The sequence below is a fragment of the Aquarana catesbeiana genome, linkage group LG01 (assembly GCF_042186555.1).
Source record: "Aquarana catesbeiana isolate 2022-GZ linkage group LG01, ASM4218655v1, whole genome shotgun sequence".
NCBI lineage: Eukaryota > Metazoa > Chordata > Amphibia > Anura > Ranidae > Aquarana > Aquarana catesbeiana.
The window spans coordinates 495,776,713-495,795,611 of NC_133324.1; the positions used below are offsets into that span (position 1 = coordinate 495,776,713).

The 18,899-nt window shown below is 44.0% G+C and overlaps 1 protein-coding gene across 1 annotated transcript in view; it reads right to left on the minus strand.

Annotated features, from left to right (window-relative positions):
* The window catches only part of CILP2 (cartilage intermediate layer protein 2), a 78,334-nt gene extending 64,559 nt beyond the window's left edge, over positions 1 to 13,775 (minus strand). The window contains 1 exon segment of the mRNA XM_073592268.1: positions 13,686 to 13,775. Coding sequence (XP_073448369.1) covers positions 13,686 to 13,740 — 55 coding nt within the window. The 5' untranslated portion in view covers positions 13,741 to 13,775.
* Positions 13,776 to 18,899: the final 5,124 nt, after the last annotated feature.

The window sequence follows — 18,899 nt, forward strand, 5'->3', positions numbered from 1 at the left end:
TGGTTAGTGACATGGAGAAGAAGGGAGAGATTGGGCTGTCCTTTACCAGAGTATATACGCCACATGTGTGACTCTGAAGTCACTGGGTTGCTCAGATGTGATAGGGAGGAAATGCTCATTATAGAAACCCACTAAAAACTGAGCATGTGCAGAGTTGCCACCACAACTAAAAAATCCCTAGCTGAATTGGGGGCATGGACAGAAGGTGGGGATAGAGAGCAGCAGGATCAACCAGGTTTTTTGCAGAATACAGAAAACGAATCTCATAGTAACTTAGTATGAACAGCATGTAATACACCATATGTAATATATATTAAAGCGGAGGTCCACCCTGAAATTTTTCAAGTCCTTGATTAATAATGAAAAAGTTGGAGTGAAAAAATGTTTTTACTTACCAGAAGTGTCCTGTTGCTAGCTGGTAGCTCCTAATCTGCCACTTCTGGCTCTTCCTCCCTCGCCTGTGCTACTGGGAAATGTGAGTCATAATTTCCCAGGAGTCAGTGGGCAGGACTGTGTGCAAAAATGGCGTTATTTCCCGGCAGGAAATTACGCAATTTAAGGCGGATCTATCTATGTTGCCATAACGGGGTGGGACCTTCCTCCACCGCCGCCCGTTGTTATGGCAACTTGATAAACAATCGGGGCAACGGCTGCCGGAGCATCGCGCATGCACGAGATTGAGATAGTTTATCTAGGAAGAGGTTGCGATTGGGCTTCATATGCCCACACTCGTCATGGCAACGGCCAGAAGAGGATCAGCTAAATCATAAGTTAAAAAAAAAAATGATTACTATACACTGGCATATACACATATAGTTTATGTGTGCTTTTATTGCAGTGTGAGGGGATGCCTGGGAAAAAAAAATTCTGTGGCTGGAACTCTGCTTTACTACACCATATTCATAGTTTTTTATGATGTGAGTTTAGTGACACTTTAAAGATAGGGAGTTGAAGCCCCTGCCCTAAAACTCGTTTTGTTCCTCCGTGTTTTTAACCTTGGTTACCTGTTTATTTGGTTTATACGTAAAAAAAAAAACTCTGAATCTGAGTGACACAGATGGAGAGTTGATACTCCCACTCTGATTTCCCCATATACAGGTCACTATTTACATGTGATATATATACAGTGGGGACGGAAAGTATTCAGACCCCCTTAAATTTTTCACTCTTTGTTATATTGCAGCCATTTGCTAAAATCATCTAAGTTCATTTTTTTCCTCATTAATGTACACACAGCACCCCATATTGACAGAAAAACACAGAATTGTTGACATTTTTGCAGATTTATTAAAAAAGAAAAACTGAAATATCACATGGTCCTAAGTATTCAGACCCTTTGCTCAGTATTTAGTAGAAGCACCCTTTTGATCTAATGCAGCCATGAGTCTTTTTGGGAAAGATGCAACAAGTTTTTCACACCTGGACTTTGGGATCCTCTGCCATTCCTCCTTGCAGATCCTCTCCAGTTCTGTCAGGTTGGATGGTAAACGTTGGTGGACAGTCATTTTTAGGTCTCTCCAGAGATGCTCAATTGGGTTTAAGTCAGGGTTCTGGCTGGGCCATTCAAGAACAGTCACAGAGTTGTTGTGAAGCCACTCCTTCGTTATTTTAGCTGTGTGCTTAGGGTCATTGTCTTGTTGGAAGGTAAACCTTCGGCCCAGTCTGAGGTCCTGAGCACTCTGGAGAAGGTTTTCGTCCAGGATATCCCTGTACTTGGCCACATTCATCTTTCCCGATTGCAACCAGTCGTCCTGTCCCTGCAGCTGAAAAACACCCCCACAGCATGATGCTGCCACCACCATGCTTTACTGTTGGGACTGTATTGGACAGGTGATGAGCAGTGTCTGGTTTTCTCCACACATACCGCTTAGAATCAAGGCCAAAAAGTTCTATCTTGGTCTCCTCAGACCAGAGAATCTTATTTCTCACTATCTTGGAGTCCCTTAGGTGTTTTTTTTTTTTTTTTTTTTAACAGTTACGTTTTTATTCATCTCCAACGGAGAAAAGTTTCAGTACAAAGATAAAAAAGAAGTACATTCACAAATATATATATAAATATACATATACCTATACATATACATAAAAATATAAAAGGGGACAATAAGAGAGGATTACATAAAAAAGGCAAAGAAGAACCATTTCCAGAAGGAAAGTGACAATCTAGGATAAATAGTCTCAAGTATTACATCAAAAAGCAAGGCACATCAGTTCACATCTTAGTTGCAAGTATTCATATCACCGCAAAGTTGTATTTTAGGAGCAATACCTCCTCCTCAAAGAAAAAAAAGTATATTTTAGTGGTAATTTTAAGTGTATTCTGAATATTTCTTAACCGAACTAGTGGTGTATAAGTTCAGCGAGTTCTCCCGGGGGGATCCGCATCAGTGGCCATTCACTTAGAAACCCATGCACCCCAAATTTTTTCAAACTTTTTGGGACATTTCCGGCTCATAAATATGAGCTTATATAGAGGGAGGGTCTTATCAATGAGTGTTTTCCACTGTCCCACTGTTGGGGGGTCTGTCTGTTTCCATTTAAATAAAATGGTTTTCCTTGCATAGAATAGAGCGTAGAAAACGAATAGCCTCTTATGGGTGTTTGCGATAAGGGTATCACAGATCCCCAGGAGAAGGACTCGGGGATCCAGTGTAAGTGTCAGGTTCCCAATTAAATTGATGTACTGCACCACCTCCTTCCAGAACTGTTGAAGAAGGGGGCACGACCACACCACATGTAAGAAAGTACCTATATCCGTATTGCATTTTGGGCACCTATCAGAGTGAGAGGGATATATTTTAGCAAGCCGTTGGGGTGTGTAGTATGCCTGGTGAAGGAATTTTAACTGGATGTACCTGTCCCTGGCGGATATCATCAAAGGAATATATTGTTGGACTCCCTCTTCCCAATTGTCATCCGTCAGGGAGGGCACAGCCAGCTTCCATTTGTTAAATAGCCTAGTCCCCTGGTTATCAGTTCCCAGGGACACCCAGAGATACAAAGAGGAAAGGACACGGTCTACATGTTTGGAAATAAGGAAGCGCTCCACCATATGTGATTGTAGTTGAATTTCTGAAGGGAATTGAGCCTGAATTGCGTGTCTCAGTTGCAAATAGCGGAAAAACATTTTGGTAGGGAGTTGGAAGGTATTACGCAATTCGTCAAATGTAAGGAGTTTACCCTCTGGCATAATATGCTGTAAGATTTTAATTTCATATTTAGCCCAGACTGCTGGGTCTGGGATCGTTAACAGATGTGGTAATTTAGGGTTACCCCAGAGTGGTGTATAGGGTGAATAAGTTTGTGGTGGGTTGAGCTTAGCTGTCAGCTGTTCCCATATTTTGGCGGTCGTGCGCATGGGGATGGTCATATTATCTTGTGCTTTTGGACCCCTGAATACCAGGTTGCTCAATGCTGAATACGACCCCAATATGGCTGCTTCTAAATTAACCGCTGGGTTATGTTGTGACTGAACAAACCACCAGCGTACCGTCACCAGCACCGCTGCCCAATAATATTTCCTGAAGCACGGCAATGCCAGCCCGCCCGCAGATAGGGGAAGTTGCAGGCTTGTTTTGGCAACCCTGGGGGTCTGTCCCGCCCAAATGAAATTATTAATCACCCGATCTAGTTGCTTAAAAAATGATTCAGGGATAGGTACTGGAGTGTTTCTAAATACATACAGGAATTTGGGGAGGAATATCATTTTGAGGAGGTTTATCCTACCCACCGGTGTCAGGGGAAGGGACTTCCATGTTAAGCAGCGTCTTATTAGTTGCTGTAGAATGGGGTATACATTATCTGTCAGATAACAAGAGAGATCCCTTTGTATTTCAATGCCCAGATACCGAAACTTAGTGACCGTTTGCAGGGGTATATGGTGGGGAGGGAGTAGGGGCGGCTGGGAGATCGGGAAAAGCATGGATTTGTTCCAGTTTATGCGTATACCTGAGAAGGAGCCAAATAAGTCTATGATCCTTAAGGTCTCCTCGAGGGAGTGGGATACATCTGGGAGATAAAGAAGAGCGTCATCCGCGTAGAGGGAGATCTGTTCCCGTAGAGGGCCCACCTCCATCCCCCCTGCAGCCACGGAGGACCTAATAAGGATAGCAAGAGGTTCAACAGCTAGGGCGAACAAACCCGGGGATAAAGGACATCCCTGTCTAGTACCCCTGTGTAATTTGAAGGGGGGCGAGAGGGACCCATTGGTTCTGACTCTGGCAGTGGGGTTAGCATACATCCGTTTTATCCAAGAGATAAACTTAGGCCCAATATTAAATTTTCCCAAGACATGCCAAAGATACTCCCATTCGACCGAGTCGAACGCCTTTTCGGCGTCTAGGGAGGCCACTACTCCGGGGGTACCTCTGGCAAGGGCGTGGGATATATTTGTATACAATCGTCGCAAATTGATGTCTGTTCCCTTACCTGGCATGAAGCCCGTCTGGTCTCCATGAACCAGAGAAAGGATAACAGTATTAAGCCGATTCGCTAGAATTTTTGTGATGATCTTAGCGTCGACGTTTAATAGCGAAATAGGCCGGTATTACTCACATAGCTCGGGGTCCTTACGGGGCTTAGGTATTACAACAATCACCGCCTCTGACATTGATGGAGGAAGGCTTTGACCCTCCAGCATAGACAGAAGAAGTTCATGAAACTGAGGGGCCAATGACTCACTATTAGTTTTATAAAACTCGGCCGGTAAACCGTCTGGGCCTGGGGACTTTGCAGATTGCAGTGAAGAGATTGCCGTCTGCACTTCTTTGAGGGTAATGGTTGCATCTAATTTAGTTTTATTTTCCTCCGAGAGGACTGGGAACTCTGTTTGACCTAGGAAGTGTTGCAAGGTATCTAGGGTGTAGTCAGTTTTGGATGTATATAAGCGTTCATAAAATTGTGCGAATCTGGCATTGATCTTAGCGGGATCCGCCAAAAGGTTCCCCATGTCATCTTTAATGTTGGCAATGTGTGCTATGGTGGAGCGCTCCTTGGCCAGCCACGCCAGCAGCCTCCCTGATCTCTCACCCTGTTCGAATATTCTCTGGGACTGTGAGAGCAGTAGCTTGCGGGTCGCAGTTGCTCGCAACAACGCAATCTCACGGTGGAGAGTTTGAAGTGTGGTATAAGTTCCCGCATCTTTGGTGGTCACATAGCTGGATTCCAAACTCTGAGCCCGTCCCTCAGCCTCTTCCAATGCAAGCCTATTGAGTTTCCTAACTTTATTTATAACCATGCGGTACTGACCTCGTGTATATGCCTTAAAGGCATCCCACACCATTGCAGGGGAGGCCGTTGCTTTATTTTGTAACCAAAATGTATTCATCTCTCCCTCTATCTCAGGGGCAACACTCTCATCCGTTATCCAAAAACCCGAGACCCGCCATAGGCCGGAGCCCGTTGGCGAGTCCGTGTTTAGTTGTAGTAGGAGGGGAGCGTGGTCAGAAATGCCACGTGGCAGAATCTTAACCTCCTGGACACGGGAGAGAATGGGTTCCCCAGCATAGAACAGATCAATTCTTGAGAAAGAGGCATACGTGGCAGAGTGACAAGTATATTGCCTATCCCTGGGGTGACGCCATCTCCACACATCACTAAGGCCGTATCCCTCCGCCCATCTCTTCAGTGGGGAGTCAGAAGCCCCATCGTCACCCAGCCTATCCATACTGGGGTCCGGTGGCATATTAAAGTCTCCAGCCAGAAGAATGGCTGCAGCCGGTTATTGAGCCAGTATAGGGGTCAGTTTATGTAAAATCGCCATGGAGGCTGGGGGTGGAATATATAAGCCCACTATTACCATCTCAATCCTGTCGCACATGGCATGCACGACAACATACTTCCCCTCGGGATCTAGGTGGAGATCAAGCAGTGTAAAGGGCAGTGCTTTATGGACCAGGACGCTGACTCCTCTAGAATAGGTAGAGAAGGTAAAATGATAATATGAACCTACCCAAGGCTTTTTTAGAGCCAGCGTCCTGCTCCCCGTTAAGTGAGTCTCCTGCAAAATGCAGATATGGGGGTTGTATTTTTTTATGTAAGTAAAAACTAAGGAGCGTTTTATCTTAGAATTTAGGCCCCGTACATTCCAGGACATAACATTAAGGAGATTCATTCTGGTGCCCTGATACACGTGCCACAGGATTGGTACAGCATACGCTCCATACAGAGCCTACATGATAACAGAATACTCTTAGTGAGATACACATTTGTGATAATACAGTGAGCCGAATAACCCTCCCTCTCTAGTATTAGCAGATTAACACTGCATGTCTTGCTTTGAGTAGAGCACTGATTGTACAATCTGGAGCAAATAAATGCCATATGTATAAAAAGTAAAAGAAAAATAACATAACGTAAAACTAATCTGGGGTGAGAACCCCAGCACCAACCTTTCCCAACCTCCCCCCTCCCCGCACCACCCCCCAAACTTCGGTGACAACTTTTTTTTGTGACAACTTGTGACAACTGCCCATGGGGCTCGTGAACAGTGAGCCATCAGAGCGACTTAGTCTGTGTACATAAAGAGCAGCCAACAAGACCCAAATTTCCCGGATAAACGATCCCAGCATATCAAAATGTCGCCCAAAAATCCGGGGGTACTATTCTTAAACTTAAACACGTTGCAAACTGGAGATTCCGGTCCCCTCACCATATATTTAGGCACAATCACAAACAATTCTTCATCTCTTTTTGCGTAAATGTTCTTTAACTAGTAGGCATATATACTCACAGAACCGGATCTTAAGAAGAATATAAAAGTGACTTATTCTGAACTGGCTGGACAAGCCAAGGTAAAGGGTTCGGGCTTGTAGTGAAGTCAGCAGATGAAGGTGATCTTTGTTGCAGTAAAACTTATGTTATAAGGGGATTTAGTAAGAGCGATCGGATCAGCCTCGTGGTACTGTTTCAAGCCACCTGGATGCTTCTTCTGGAGATGTAAAAAACCGCACTGACTCTCCATCCTGTACTCTCAGACGGGCGGGAAATAGCATACTATATTTGATCTTGCGATTGCGGAGATCCAATTTGATCTGATCGAACGATCTTCTTGACTTTTGTGTGTCGATGGAGAAATCTGGGAAGATCATGAGTCTCGCTCCCTCATGGCGAAGCACCTCGATCTTTCTCGCCTCCCGCAAAACCAGATCTCGATCCCGAAAATTGAGGAGTTTCAGAATAAATGTGCGTGGAGGAGCTCCCGGGGGCCCCCGGGTAGCAGGCATTCTATGCACCCTCTCCACCACAAAGACATCAGAGAACTTGGCATCTGGAAGAAGGGTGCACAGCAAGCGCTCAGTAAACGTCGTAGGATCTTTACCTTCTGCGCCCTCTGGCAATCCCACTATCCGGAGGTTGTTCCTTCGATTTCTGTTCTCTGCGTCCTCCGCACGAGCTTCCAGGACTTTTATTTTGGTCTGCAGCGTGCGGAGTGAGACTCCCTGGTCTTGTAGTATATCTTCTGCCTCCCCCACTCTTCTTTCAGCTTCAGTGAGCCTGGAGCGGAAACAGTCCATGTCTCTACGAATGAGGCTGATGTCCAGCTGCATGCACTCTATTTTCCCCGTCAGGGTAGTTTGGCAGGTAGTAATAGCCTGCATGAGGGCTTCAAAGTTAGTTTGTTCCCGTAGAGCTGCCTCACCCTCCTCTGCCTGAGACGCCATGCTGGCCGCTGTGGCGGGAGACAGGCGCACTATGGAGGCCTGCTTCTTCGGAGTACTCCGGGGCTTGCGAGATGCCTGGGAGTGTCTCCCTCCGGTCATACCGGTCCCGAGAAGCTCCGGTACCGTTTGTGTCCACTTTCAGGTCGGAGAGTGCAGGGTACAGAGCCCAGGAAGTAAGGATGCAATGCTGGTGGGAAGGCTGAGAGCACCAAGATGGCCGCCGAGACTAGGCCGGATCCCCGGTTCGGATTTAAGGCTGTCGCTGTGTGGGGGGGCACTGTTTGGTTCAGACTCCTCTCAGGGTCCCATGCAGAGGGGTCAGCTGGTAGTGGGAAAGCCAGGTGTCCCAGGGGCCAGATCGTAGCACCCTTGGAGAGGCCTGGAGGAGCAAGATGGCCGCCGGAGCTCCGGACCAGGCCGAAGCCGCGGCCTAGATTTGGGGCCACCGCCGTGCGGACTGATACCGCTCCGTGTGAGCCTTCTCTGGAAGCCCTCAGGGCAGGGTCCGTTGGCGGGAGGAGAGCCAGACACCCGGAAGGCCGAGGAGGGCAGGATGGCCTCTGGAATCCAGTAGGCCCGAAGCAGCGGCCTGTAGTTGCGGCTGCCGCCGCGGAGGAGCTCCGTGCCGGTTCGGACGCCCGTCCGATCAAAGACCTGCAGGAACAGGTCAATATATTTGCAGGGGGCTCAGGAGGTACCTCAGGCTGCTGGAGGATGATGCTGCAGCAGGCCACGCCCCCCCCCTTAGGTGTTTTTTAGCAAACTCCACGCGGGCTTTCATGTTTCTGGCACTGAGGAGAGGCTTCTGTCGGGCCACTCTGCCATAAATCCCTGACTGGTGGAGGACTGCAGTGATGGTTGACTTTCTACAACTTTCTCCCATCTCCTGACTGCATCTCTGGAGCTCAGCCACAGTGATCTTTGGGTTCTTCTTTACCTCTCTCACCAAGGCTTTTCTCCCCTATAGCTCAGTTTGGCCGGACGGCCAGCTCTAGAAAGGGTTCTGGTCGTCCCAAACGTCTTCCATTTAAGGATTATGGAGGCCACTGTGCTCTTAGGAACCTTAAGTGCAGCAGAAATTTTTTTGTAACCTTGGCCAGATCTGTGCCTTGCCACAATTCTGTCTCTGAGCTCTTCAGGCAGTTCCTTTGACCTCATGATTCTCATTTGCTCTGACATGCACTGTGAGCTGTAAGGTCTTATATAGACAGGTGTGTGGCTTTCCTAATCAAGTCCAATCAGTATAATCAAACACAGCTGGACTCAAATGAAGGTGTAGAACCATCTCAAGGATTATCACAAGAAATGGACAGCACCTGAGTTAAATATCACAGCAAAGGGTCTGAATACTTAGGACCATGTGATATTTCAGTTTTTCTTTTTTAATAAATCTGCAAAAATGTCAACAATTCTGTGTTTTTCTGTCAATATGGGGTGCTGTGTGTACATTAATGAGGAAAAAAATGAACTTAGATGATTTTAGCAAATGGCTGCAATATCACAAAGAGTGAAAAATTTAAGGGGGTCTGAATACTTTCCGTCCCCACTGTGTGTATATGTATATATATATATATATATATATATATATATATATATATATATATATATATATAAATTGTTCTAGCTCTACATCCAACAATACATACATCTAAATGGATAATATATGACACAGATGGCCACGTGGAAAGCCATTGTGCATCTTGTACTATGACCTGTCCCTCGTATGCACGTTAATTGCTAATAAATCAAGAATAAAGAAATGACCAAATCGAGTAGAAATGTATTTTTCTTGGTTCATTTACCACTTGTGTATTATACTGTCTTTGAATGTGGATACAGATCTACCTGCATTACTAGGACCACCTTCTTCCATTTTCCAAGTGATGTCTGGACAGATATTTACATTTAATTTTTAATATTTATATTTATTTATAATCATATTTGTAAGAACTCCATTTCCATTTTTTGCTTTTTCAGCTTGTAAAAGCATTTGGATTACACCATAGTCGTGTATGTAAGCTGCCTTATAACAACCCTTATGATTTTATTACAGACATTATATTTTCTCTGTATATTTACCCATTAAGAATCCTCACTCTTAATGAATAGAATGACCATAATGGAAGCATTGGCTAGAGTGAATAGCTAATGTAAATAACACCCTTGAGAAACATAACACTATAGGGAGACCATAGCAAAATGTTTGGTGCACATGTTTTAATGTTTTTATTTTATTTTTTTTTATTACACCGGGAGTACATGGAATACAATAGAATTTAATGTAAGCTTTATTAATGTTATAAGTTATACAAAATCCTGTTCTTGAGTTTTAATCAGGTCTAGTCTTTATGCACCCTTTGTTGTGGAAGAAAATTGAAAAATGTTCAATAGAAAGATAATTTTAAAAAAATCAACACCATTAGGACTCTTGCACATGGGTCAGTTGAGCCCATTCAGTATAGTTGTCGGCGTATTTACGCCACCCAGGCACACTAGCTGTAGGACAGGATGTAAAGGGAAATTGTTCACTGGGGGACACTGTGTTAAAGTGTTACTAAATGTTATTTTTTTTATTAAAAAAACAAACATGTTATACTCACCTGCTCTGTGCAATGGTATTGCACAGAATGGCCCCAATCCTCCTCTTCTGGGTCCCCTGTTGGTGATCTTGGCTCCTCCTCCTCTTCTTATGTCCCCATAGCAAGCCGTTTGCTAAGGGGGCACATGGTGCCTGCTTGCTTCCGAGCTGTGTGTCTATGCCCCCACTTCCTCCTCACTGTATATGATTGACAGCAGCGGGAGCCAATGGCTCCTGCTGATGTTTGAGTCCCTGTGTGAAGAGTAATATCCCTTTTTTCGCTAGCTGAGGTTTTAGTTAAAATCTTCCCTCCTCTGCTCTCCCTACCCCCTGGGGGAACTAAGAAGCCTGAGCATGGGGAGGCTGTGAAGCCTGAGGATGGGGGGAGACTGATGATGGGGGACTGAGAAGCCTGAGGAGGGGGGTGACTAAGAAGACTGAGGATGGGGGGAGACTGTGAAGCCGGATAATGGGGAGGCTATCAAGCCAGGGGAAGGGGGGAACTGAGAGGACTGAGGATGGGGGGAACAAGAAGCCTGAGGATGTGGGACTGTGAAGCCTGTGGATGGGAGGCTGTGAAGCCTAAGTATGGGGGACTGTGAAGCCTGAGGATGATGGGAGAGACTGAGAGGACTCAGAATGGGGGAAATAGAAGCCTGAGGATGGGGGGGGCTGTGAACCTTGAGGATAGGGGGGCTGTGAAGCCTGAGGATGGGGGCTGTGAAGCCTAAGTATGGGGGGACTGTGAAGCCTGAGGATGGAAGGACTGTGAAGTCTGTTGGATGGGGGGGGTGTGAGGACTGAGGATGGGGGGATGTGAAGCCTAAGGATGGGGGGCGACTGTAAGGATGAGGGAGGATAAGAAGTCTGAGGATGGGGGGGTAACTATGAGGCATGGGGATAGGGGGGACTGTAAAGACATTTTTACTACTGTTATATATATATATATATATATATATACTATATCATACATTACATACTTCAAGTTCTCACCAAAGTGTTCATTGACTCAACAGTTGCTGGTAGTAAAAGTGTAAGTAACCCCCCTATCGTTTTCAGCAAAGGAAGCAGCCATCTTTGCCTCTGTTTTATCTACAACTGCCATGATGCTGCACATGTGATCAGTTAGGACACCAGCCATTGGATGATTTGACAGTTTGGTTGAGAGCACAACCAATGGGAGTGTTACATTTCTGGCACGTGCCGGAAATTAAACTGTTTTATGGATGGGTTTACTTCCGCTTTAAGCAGTCCATGACCATTCTAGTGAAGTTCTTCTTTACTGACTATTTTCGGTGTACACAAAATCATATGTAATGGAAGACTATTATTTAAAAAAGAATGATTGTGCTGAGGTGTATACATTTCTGTGATACTCTTGCTTGTGGCACAGCAATATAAGCATATTTTATAGGTACAAGAAGGCTTTTGTTTTAGTTAACGCACAGCTCTGTGCCCCTCAAACTGTTAACACAATTTAGCTATGCTCACAAGCTGCTGCATTCGTATTACTACTCCAGTTACAGTACACAAACATGCCACAGGTCATTTACAACCCTAGCAACACCCTAATCGCAATGAAAACCATGCCCACTCTTTGACACGGTTCACTAAGCATGATTTATTTATTTATTTATTTTTTTGGGCAATGGGACCCAACTTATGATCTTACACACATGCCCACCGATTTCATAAAACACCCCTGTCTTGTGTGCTCAGCCTGTGCATTTGTATCAGTTACATTGCTCCAAGCTATCTATGTGGACTACAAAACACCTCCCCCATGTTATAGTGAAGAGATAGAGGAGTTCTGCACTCCTCTCCTAGACAAAACTGCCCCTTTGTTGATATGGCACAGTGAGTGCACTATCACCCTAGTGCAGGAAGTTTATTACTGTCAGGGTCACCAGGTAAAAAAAAAATTGAAAAGAAAACCAATTCAGCCACCATATCTAGAGACTTGTAAGCTGTAATATTTTACATTTTTTCCAGGATTTAGAGAGGACTTTAATCCCCTTTAACAGCCTATTTGGTATTACTCCGAGCCCAGCAGCAAATTTCACATTAAAGCGGAATTAAACTCCACAACAAAAATGTTTAAAAGGAGCCTCTGCAGGTTTATGCTATAATGTTCTAGTGTGCACCACATACTAGCATATTATGACAAGCATACCTGTCAAAGGATGCCCTCCAGTGCTGCACTGTTAGTGCTCAGATGCTTTCATCTTCCCTCGGTCTTCCTTTGGGTTTGCTCTGTTTGGCCAATTGAATGACCGGGCTGCGATGACGCCAGTCCTGAACATGCGCACCAGAGTCACTGCATCATGGCTAAGAGTAGGTGCTGTAAATGTACTCTGCGCTGGGCATGGTAGGGCTAAGTGTACATCACCGCTAATAGGCAGGGGGAAGCATTTATGACAGAAGAGACCATTAGCCCTCGTTCACACTGAACATGGCTTTGAAATCGTGCAAGTTCATAGGAAGTCGCACGATTTTAAAGACGCATTTCAGTCCGACTTCAGGGGCGACTTGAAGGACAACTGTACGGGTTCATGCACAGATGTCTATTGAAATCGTCCCCAAAGTCACAAAAGTAGTGCAGGAACTACTTTTGGAAATCGGTGCAGCCTCAAAGTCAGCGTCGCACCAATTGGGACGCTCCTATTGCCGGCAATAGGCTCCGATTTGACATGCGATTTGACCTGACAAATGGCATGTCACCTCACACCAATGTGAACGGGGGCTTAGGGTCATAAAAACCCTGCCTGTCAGCATTTTTTTTCTTTTGTTCTGCCCAAAATTTCAACAGGAAAATGGGAAGTTAGTCAGATCTTTAAGAACCTAAACTCTTTAATCCACCCCTATCTTTAGGCCATCTACCAGACACATCAAAAAAAAAAAAAAGTAAAGTCATGTATTGTTTTCCTATACTTATATACCATATAGAGATTTATTGGTAGCAGTTTACAGCCATTGCTACATATAACCTTATTTTATTACCATTATTATCATAATTATTGCTGTTATTAAAATATGTATTTGCTATTTTTACACATAATATACAATCAAAATTGTTAGCCATATCTCACATAACAGCTTTTTACTTTAAAATAATGGCCAAGTTAATTACTAACCTGACAATGCAAAATATTTCTAAATACCGGAAATGTGGAAATTATGTAAAAAGAAAAACTACACTGACAATAAGAAAACCTCTAAAATGTTAGTGTAATATAAACAGTATAAACAGTACCAACATTGATGATCACCAACTAATAATGGAAAAAAAAAAAAAAAAAAAAAAAAAAGCAGACATGTTTTTAAAAAATATTATTTAAACATAATTTGCATTATATTAAAAAAAAAAAAAAAAATATATATATATATATATATATATATATATATATATATATACACACACTTATATATATATATGTTAATTCACTTACCCAATGCAGAAGTAAAAAGGACAGACAGCAGCAGTGCAGAATGGCAAGCTAGCATGTCTGCCCAGTATCGGGTGGATGGATTTGGCTCTTGCTCTGTCTAGTAATGATTGGCAGTAAGCTTCACAGGGTAGCTGAATATAAAGCTTTATCCAGCCCCAAGCTGAGGGGTCTCCAAGCAGGGGTGAAATAGGAGAACAGCAAAGGTATTAGCAGAACTGGAGGCAACTCAAAATGCAAAAAAAAAAACAAAACACTTTTATGTGTCTGTGTCACACTCTTTACATTCACATTTCTTCTTTTAATTATCCTCTTTGTGTTTTCTTTCGGGAACAAATGTATTTTTTAATTCTTTTTAATATACTCTTTTATGTGAATAATTCGTTTTTGTACAAGTTCACTACTTTTGTCAAACACCCAAGGAAAATACTGCCTCCTCTCTTGCATACTTTTCTCCACTGTCACTTAGGACTTAGGCCATATACTTTTGTACAATTTCACCCATGAATACAGCTACTAGTTTCAGTCCAATTGAAAAAAACACCTTTGAAAACACTTTTAATGCAATTGACTCTAAGAACTAAGCAATATAAATTTTTAAAGTGGAACGTAAAATCCCAAAATCCCTGATATCTACAGGCTGAGATGATGTTATCAGTGTGCTACAGGCAGGGTGAGGCATTTCCTCAGTCTTCTCCCCCAAGGAATTACAACATTGTAACGCTGTAGCCAGTCACAAGGTGAGAGGTTGCAGCAAAGTCTGACCTGTGTCAAACTTTTCTCAGCACAGACAAGAACTGCTTGAATAGCAAAATGACAATATTTTTCCATTTTGGAGACAGCCTCACAGTATAAAAAAAATTGAAATAATTTACTCTGTTCAGTTACAGAGATGAATTTATACTTCTTGTCCTTCTGGGTCCAACTGTTTTGTGCTACCCTGCGCTGCGCCTACCCTAGTCAAGTGCCTGGCCTTGCTATGAGGATCATAGATCATAGCTACGCACACTATGCCTTGGGGTGTAGGGACCGAAAAAATCAGTTCACTTGCTATGTCTCAGTACAGCCTGAATCCAAGAAAAATATGGAAGCTGTCAATTCTAGGTATCTGGAGCCAGTGAGGGTTAAATTTTAAAAGTGCAGTACACTATTTATTGCACCTTAGTACTGTAAAGCTACATTTATGCAATGGAGTAATGTCCACTATATTGTCAAAGGTATTGGGATGTCTGCCTTTACACGCACATGAACTTTAAAGTGGTTGCAAACCCACTTTTTGGACTTTTACCTATAGGTAAGCCTAGAATAAGGCTTACCTATAGGTAGTGGAAATATCTCCTAAACGTGCACCGTTTATGAGATATTTCACTTGTAGCCCGCCGGAAATTCCAACGGTGCATGCGTGGGGAAGAAATTAAACTAAGTGCCATTTCTTCCTAGCCTATGCCGTTAGTCGCGGCTCCCGTGTGCATGCGCAGGTAAGTCTCACATAATGGGCTAGTATGCGATGCATACTAGCCTATTATGCTTTTCATTTGCAGGCTGCAGCAGCGAGAAAAAGAGGAAGTAGGGTTTACTTCCTCTTTAATGGCATCCCAGTCTTAGTCCGTAGGGTTCAATATTGAGTTGGCCCACCCTTTGCAGCTATAACAGCTTCAACTCTTCTGGGAAGGCTGTCTACAAGGTTTAGGAATGTGTCTATGGGAATGTTTTACCATTCTTCCAGAAGTGCATTTGTGAGGTCAGGCACTGATGTGGACGAGAAGGCCTGGCTCGCAGTCTCCGCTCTAATTCATCCCAAAGTGTTCTATCGGGTTGAGATCAGGACTCTGTGCAGGCCAGTCAAGTCCCTCCACCCCAAACTTGCTCATCCACAGAAGTAAACACCCTACCTATGAAGAGCATTTTATTGCATTTATTAGCCACAAAAGCCGTGTTTGTCCTTATTTCTGATTTAGTTTCCTTTTGTTACCAGATGTTCCCTGACTTTGTGGCTGAACCCCATTAACTGCAATGCCCCTGTCAAATGATAGAGCCCTTACTGAACATGGAAGCATGAGGGTAACACAACCATGTAGCGGTAATTAACTGTTCCACCTTTTTATTAGTTTTCAGTTTTCAACATTCAGAAACAGTGGTGGCTTTGAGAGTAATGTGACTGAGGCAATGCAATCAACAACCTTTACCGTAGAGGTACAGCATCATTGCACAAATATGGTAAATCAGTGGATGCGAAAATTGTGAATGAAGAATAAGGGTGGGAGGAGACATGAAAGAAAGCAAAAGTAAAGTGACAAGAAAAAGGGATAACTGTGGCATAAGGGCTAGGGCAAGAAACAGGGTCAATAACGGAGTAGCAGAGTAACATCAGGCCTACACTCCTCTAAAAAGGCAAGAGGTCTTAATGAAATCCCATAGGAAGGAAAAGTGATGTCCATGGATGCCAAATGGAGAGAAATGTGTCTATTTTGTCGTGAAGTCTAGCCTTTATTTTATCATGTAAAAAAACTGAGCTGATTCTGGATTTGGTCTCTCCCATGGAGAGGGTGTGTGTTCTCCAGGCCTTAGCAATTGTCTGTTTGACCGCGGTAAGAACGAGCAATATCAACCTAAAGTCGTGTTTACAAATGTAAAAAGGCATGTTGGGATTGGATAGGGACTGGAAAATCTAATAATTCATAAATCAACTAGAAGACATATTTCCAGAACTTGTGTGCTACAGGGCAGGTCCCCCCACATATGGAAAAACGTTCCCAATTGGTCACACTTCTAAAAAAAATGAGTGGAGTAGCCCAGAACGTACTGTAGTTAGCGATTCTAGAAAGAACTTGGTACCATCTTGTCATAATCTTAAAGTTGATTTTGACCTCTAAAACATTAGTGGAACAGAATTGAGTTGTTTCCCATATTTGACTACAGTCATATATATCCAAGTCTGATCTGATGACCATTTTTGGGTGCAAGAGGGGGGTTGTTGGGAAGAGGTTGTCTGTAGAATAAAGTATAAAATCAAACATGGTGCATGTGGATCATCATCACATTTGTATTAAAAAGGGGTGAGCATCCTGGGCCCATCAGAGTAATGAATATTATGCTGGAGAAAGTGCTTAATTTGCAGGTAATGGAAGAGTTCTCATTATGGGAGTTCCTTGTGTGGTGGTAATTTAAAGACACCAGGTGACACAACATCTTCAAAGAATTTTCTTATTTATGCACTGAATATTAAATAGTACAGTATTGCAACATGTGGCAGTATTTGGAAGGATTGGCCCCGATACAGGTCTCCTTAGGTTTCCGATATGGGTCTTCCAGATAGGGTGCTGTGCTGGCATTTGTAGGGTGCAAGGATGTGCCAATCCAAATGTAGGCTGGGCAATAGTATCCTTTCTCAACTCCAAGTAGCATTCCAGGGGAACACCAGACTATCCCTATTCTGTCCCTGTTCCTCAGGAATTTTTCCTGCACTAGGCCTATCTCTCCCTAGTCAATTTGTATCTGACCTTATCTGCACACTTCCCACAGTGCACTTCCCACTCATGGTTTCCAGTAATGTAAAGAGAGCGGGTATCAGCCGGACTGCCAGTATCTGTAAAGAGAGAAGAGTGCGGCCCGGCCCAAGCAGGATGATGGCCAAAGAAGTTGTGACCCTACGCTTTCTCTGCTCATCAAGAACCTTTTCCTGCTGCTAGTGCTTTCCCTAACAGACAGAAAATCTGTCTCTACTGACCCAAGATGGCTGCTGGGGTTACATGGGGCAACAGCATTCAATAGGATAGCTTCCCCAGTGACCCAGCAAACCATAGAGGAGCCCTATTCCTTTTGACTTTCTCTCCAACAACAGTGCCACTGTGGAAGAATGCCACCTGCTGTGGAGAAAGTAGACTGCATCTGGCTACATCTGTGTCCAATCACACACAGATGCCCCCAAAAAGGGAACCCAGAGTGAGTCCTCTGCAGGGTTCCCCCAGCAGCAATCATGTGATCATTGTGTTGAGTGATGTTTGGGTCAGTGCCTCACTCTCCTTGCTCTGCCACCTGCTTGATGTCATTATTTCAAGAGCACATGCATATAGATTTACCCCAGTAATGGCCAGCTCAATTGTTTATCCAGCAATGACATTCACGGAGCATGTTCTAACTGCTTAAAGGAGAAATATAGCCAAAGCTATTTTGGCTATACTTCTACTATGAATCACAGGAGTGCACTTAGTTCTGTGCTCCTGTGATCCGTTTTTAGACATCACAGAGCCGGTCAAGGCTCTGAAAAGATCCCAACCATATGGTCAGGATCCACCTAGAGACCTGGATTGGCACCTGGCTTGGCCTCTCAGCGAACCGCTGACAGCCTGAGTCAGCCGCTCCTGCCTCCTCCACAGCCCAGCACTCCAGCACTGACAGTCATGTCTCTCTGCTCAGAGCGGAGGGGGGAGAACTAACCAATCAGCTCAGAGCCAGTGGGGGACAGATGCAGCATTGGATCGATGCTTGTTCCACGTAGGGGAGTATATATTTTTTTTTCAAATTCCCATGCTTCTCTTTTAACAACTGTCACAAAAAGAAGTAATGCTTATCCCCTGAACATGTTCTTTGCCATGATCATATAGCTTGGTACTAAGATGTTAAGAAGACTGTCACAAGGATGGAAGGGAGCAACATGAAGATCAATCACCTAGAAATGCCCACACATACCAGCATCAGCCTCCCAAACTTTCCAGGCGCAGTTAAATGCCTGTCTATTCTGGGTACAGGAAGTCCCCAAGTTACGAACACAATAGGGAATGTAGGTTTGTTCGTAAGTCGAAGTTGTTCGTAAGTCGCAACACTGCATTTGTAAGTGTAACTTCCGGTCAAGACACTGCATTCGTAAGTGTAACGTCCGCCTGTGCATGGATGTGGGATGTTCCGGGCACTTGTTATGTTATCTGGGGCTCTTCTGGCCATGCAGTACATGTAGTACTGCAGTATGGGATGTGTCCAGAAGTATCCAGGACCAGCGTGGAGCACAAGTGGCCGGCGTTTGAGGCCGTTTGTAAGTAGGAGTCCTTCGTAATTCGGGTGTTTGTAACTCGGGGACTGCCTGTATTGTTTTGTATTTTGTATATTCTCGGTATTGTAGCTTACAGCCAACCACCACCCCTACAAATTGCTATTGACCCATCGCTACATTAGGAAATAATTAGGATATAACTGGCTAATAGAAATGTGCAGGATGGAGAA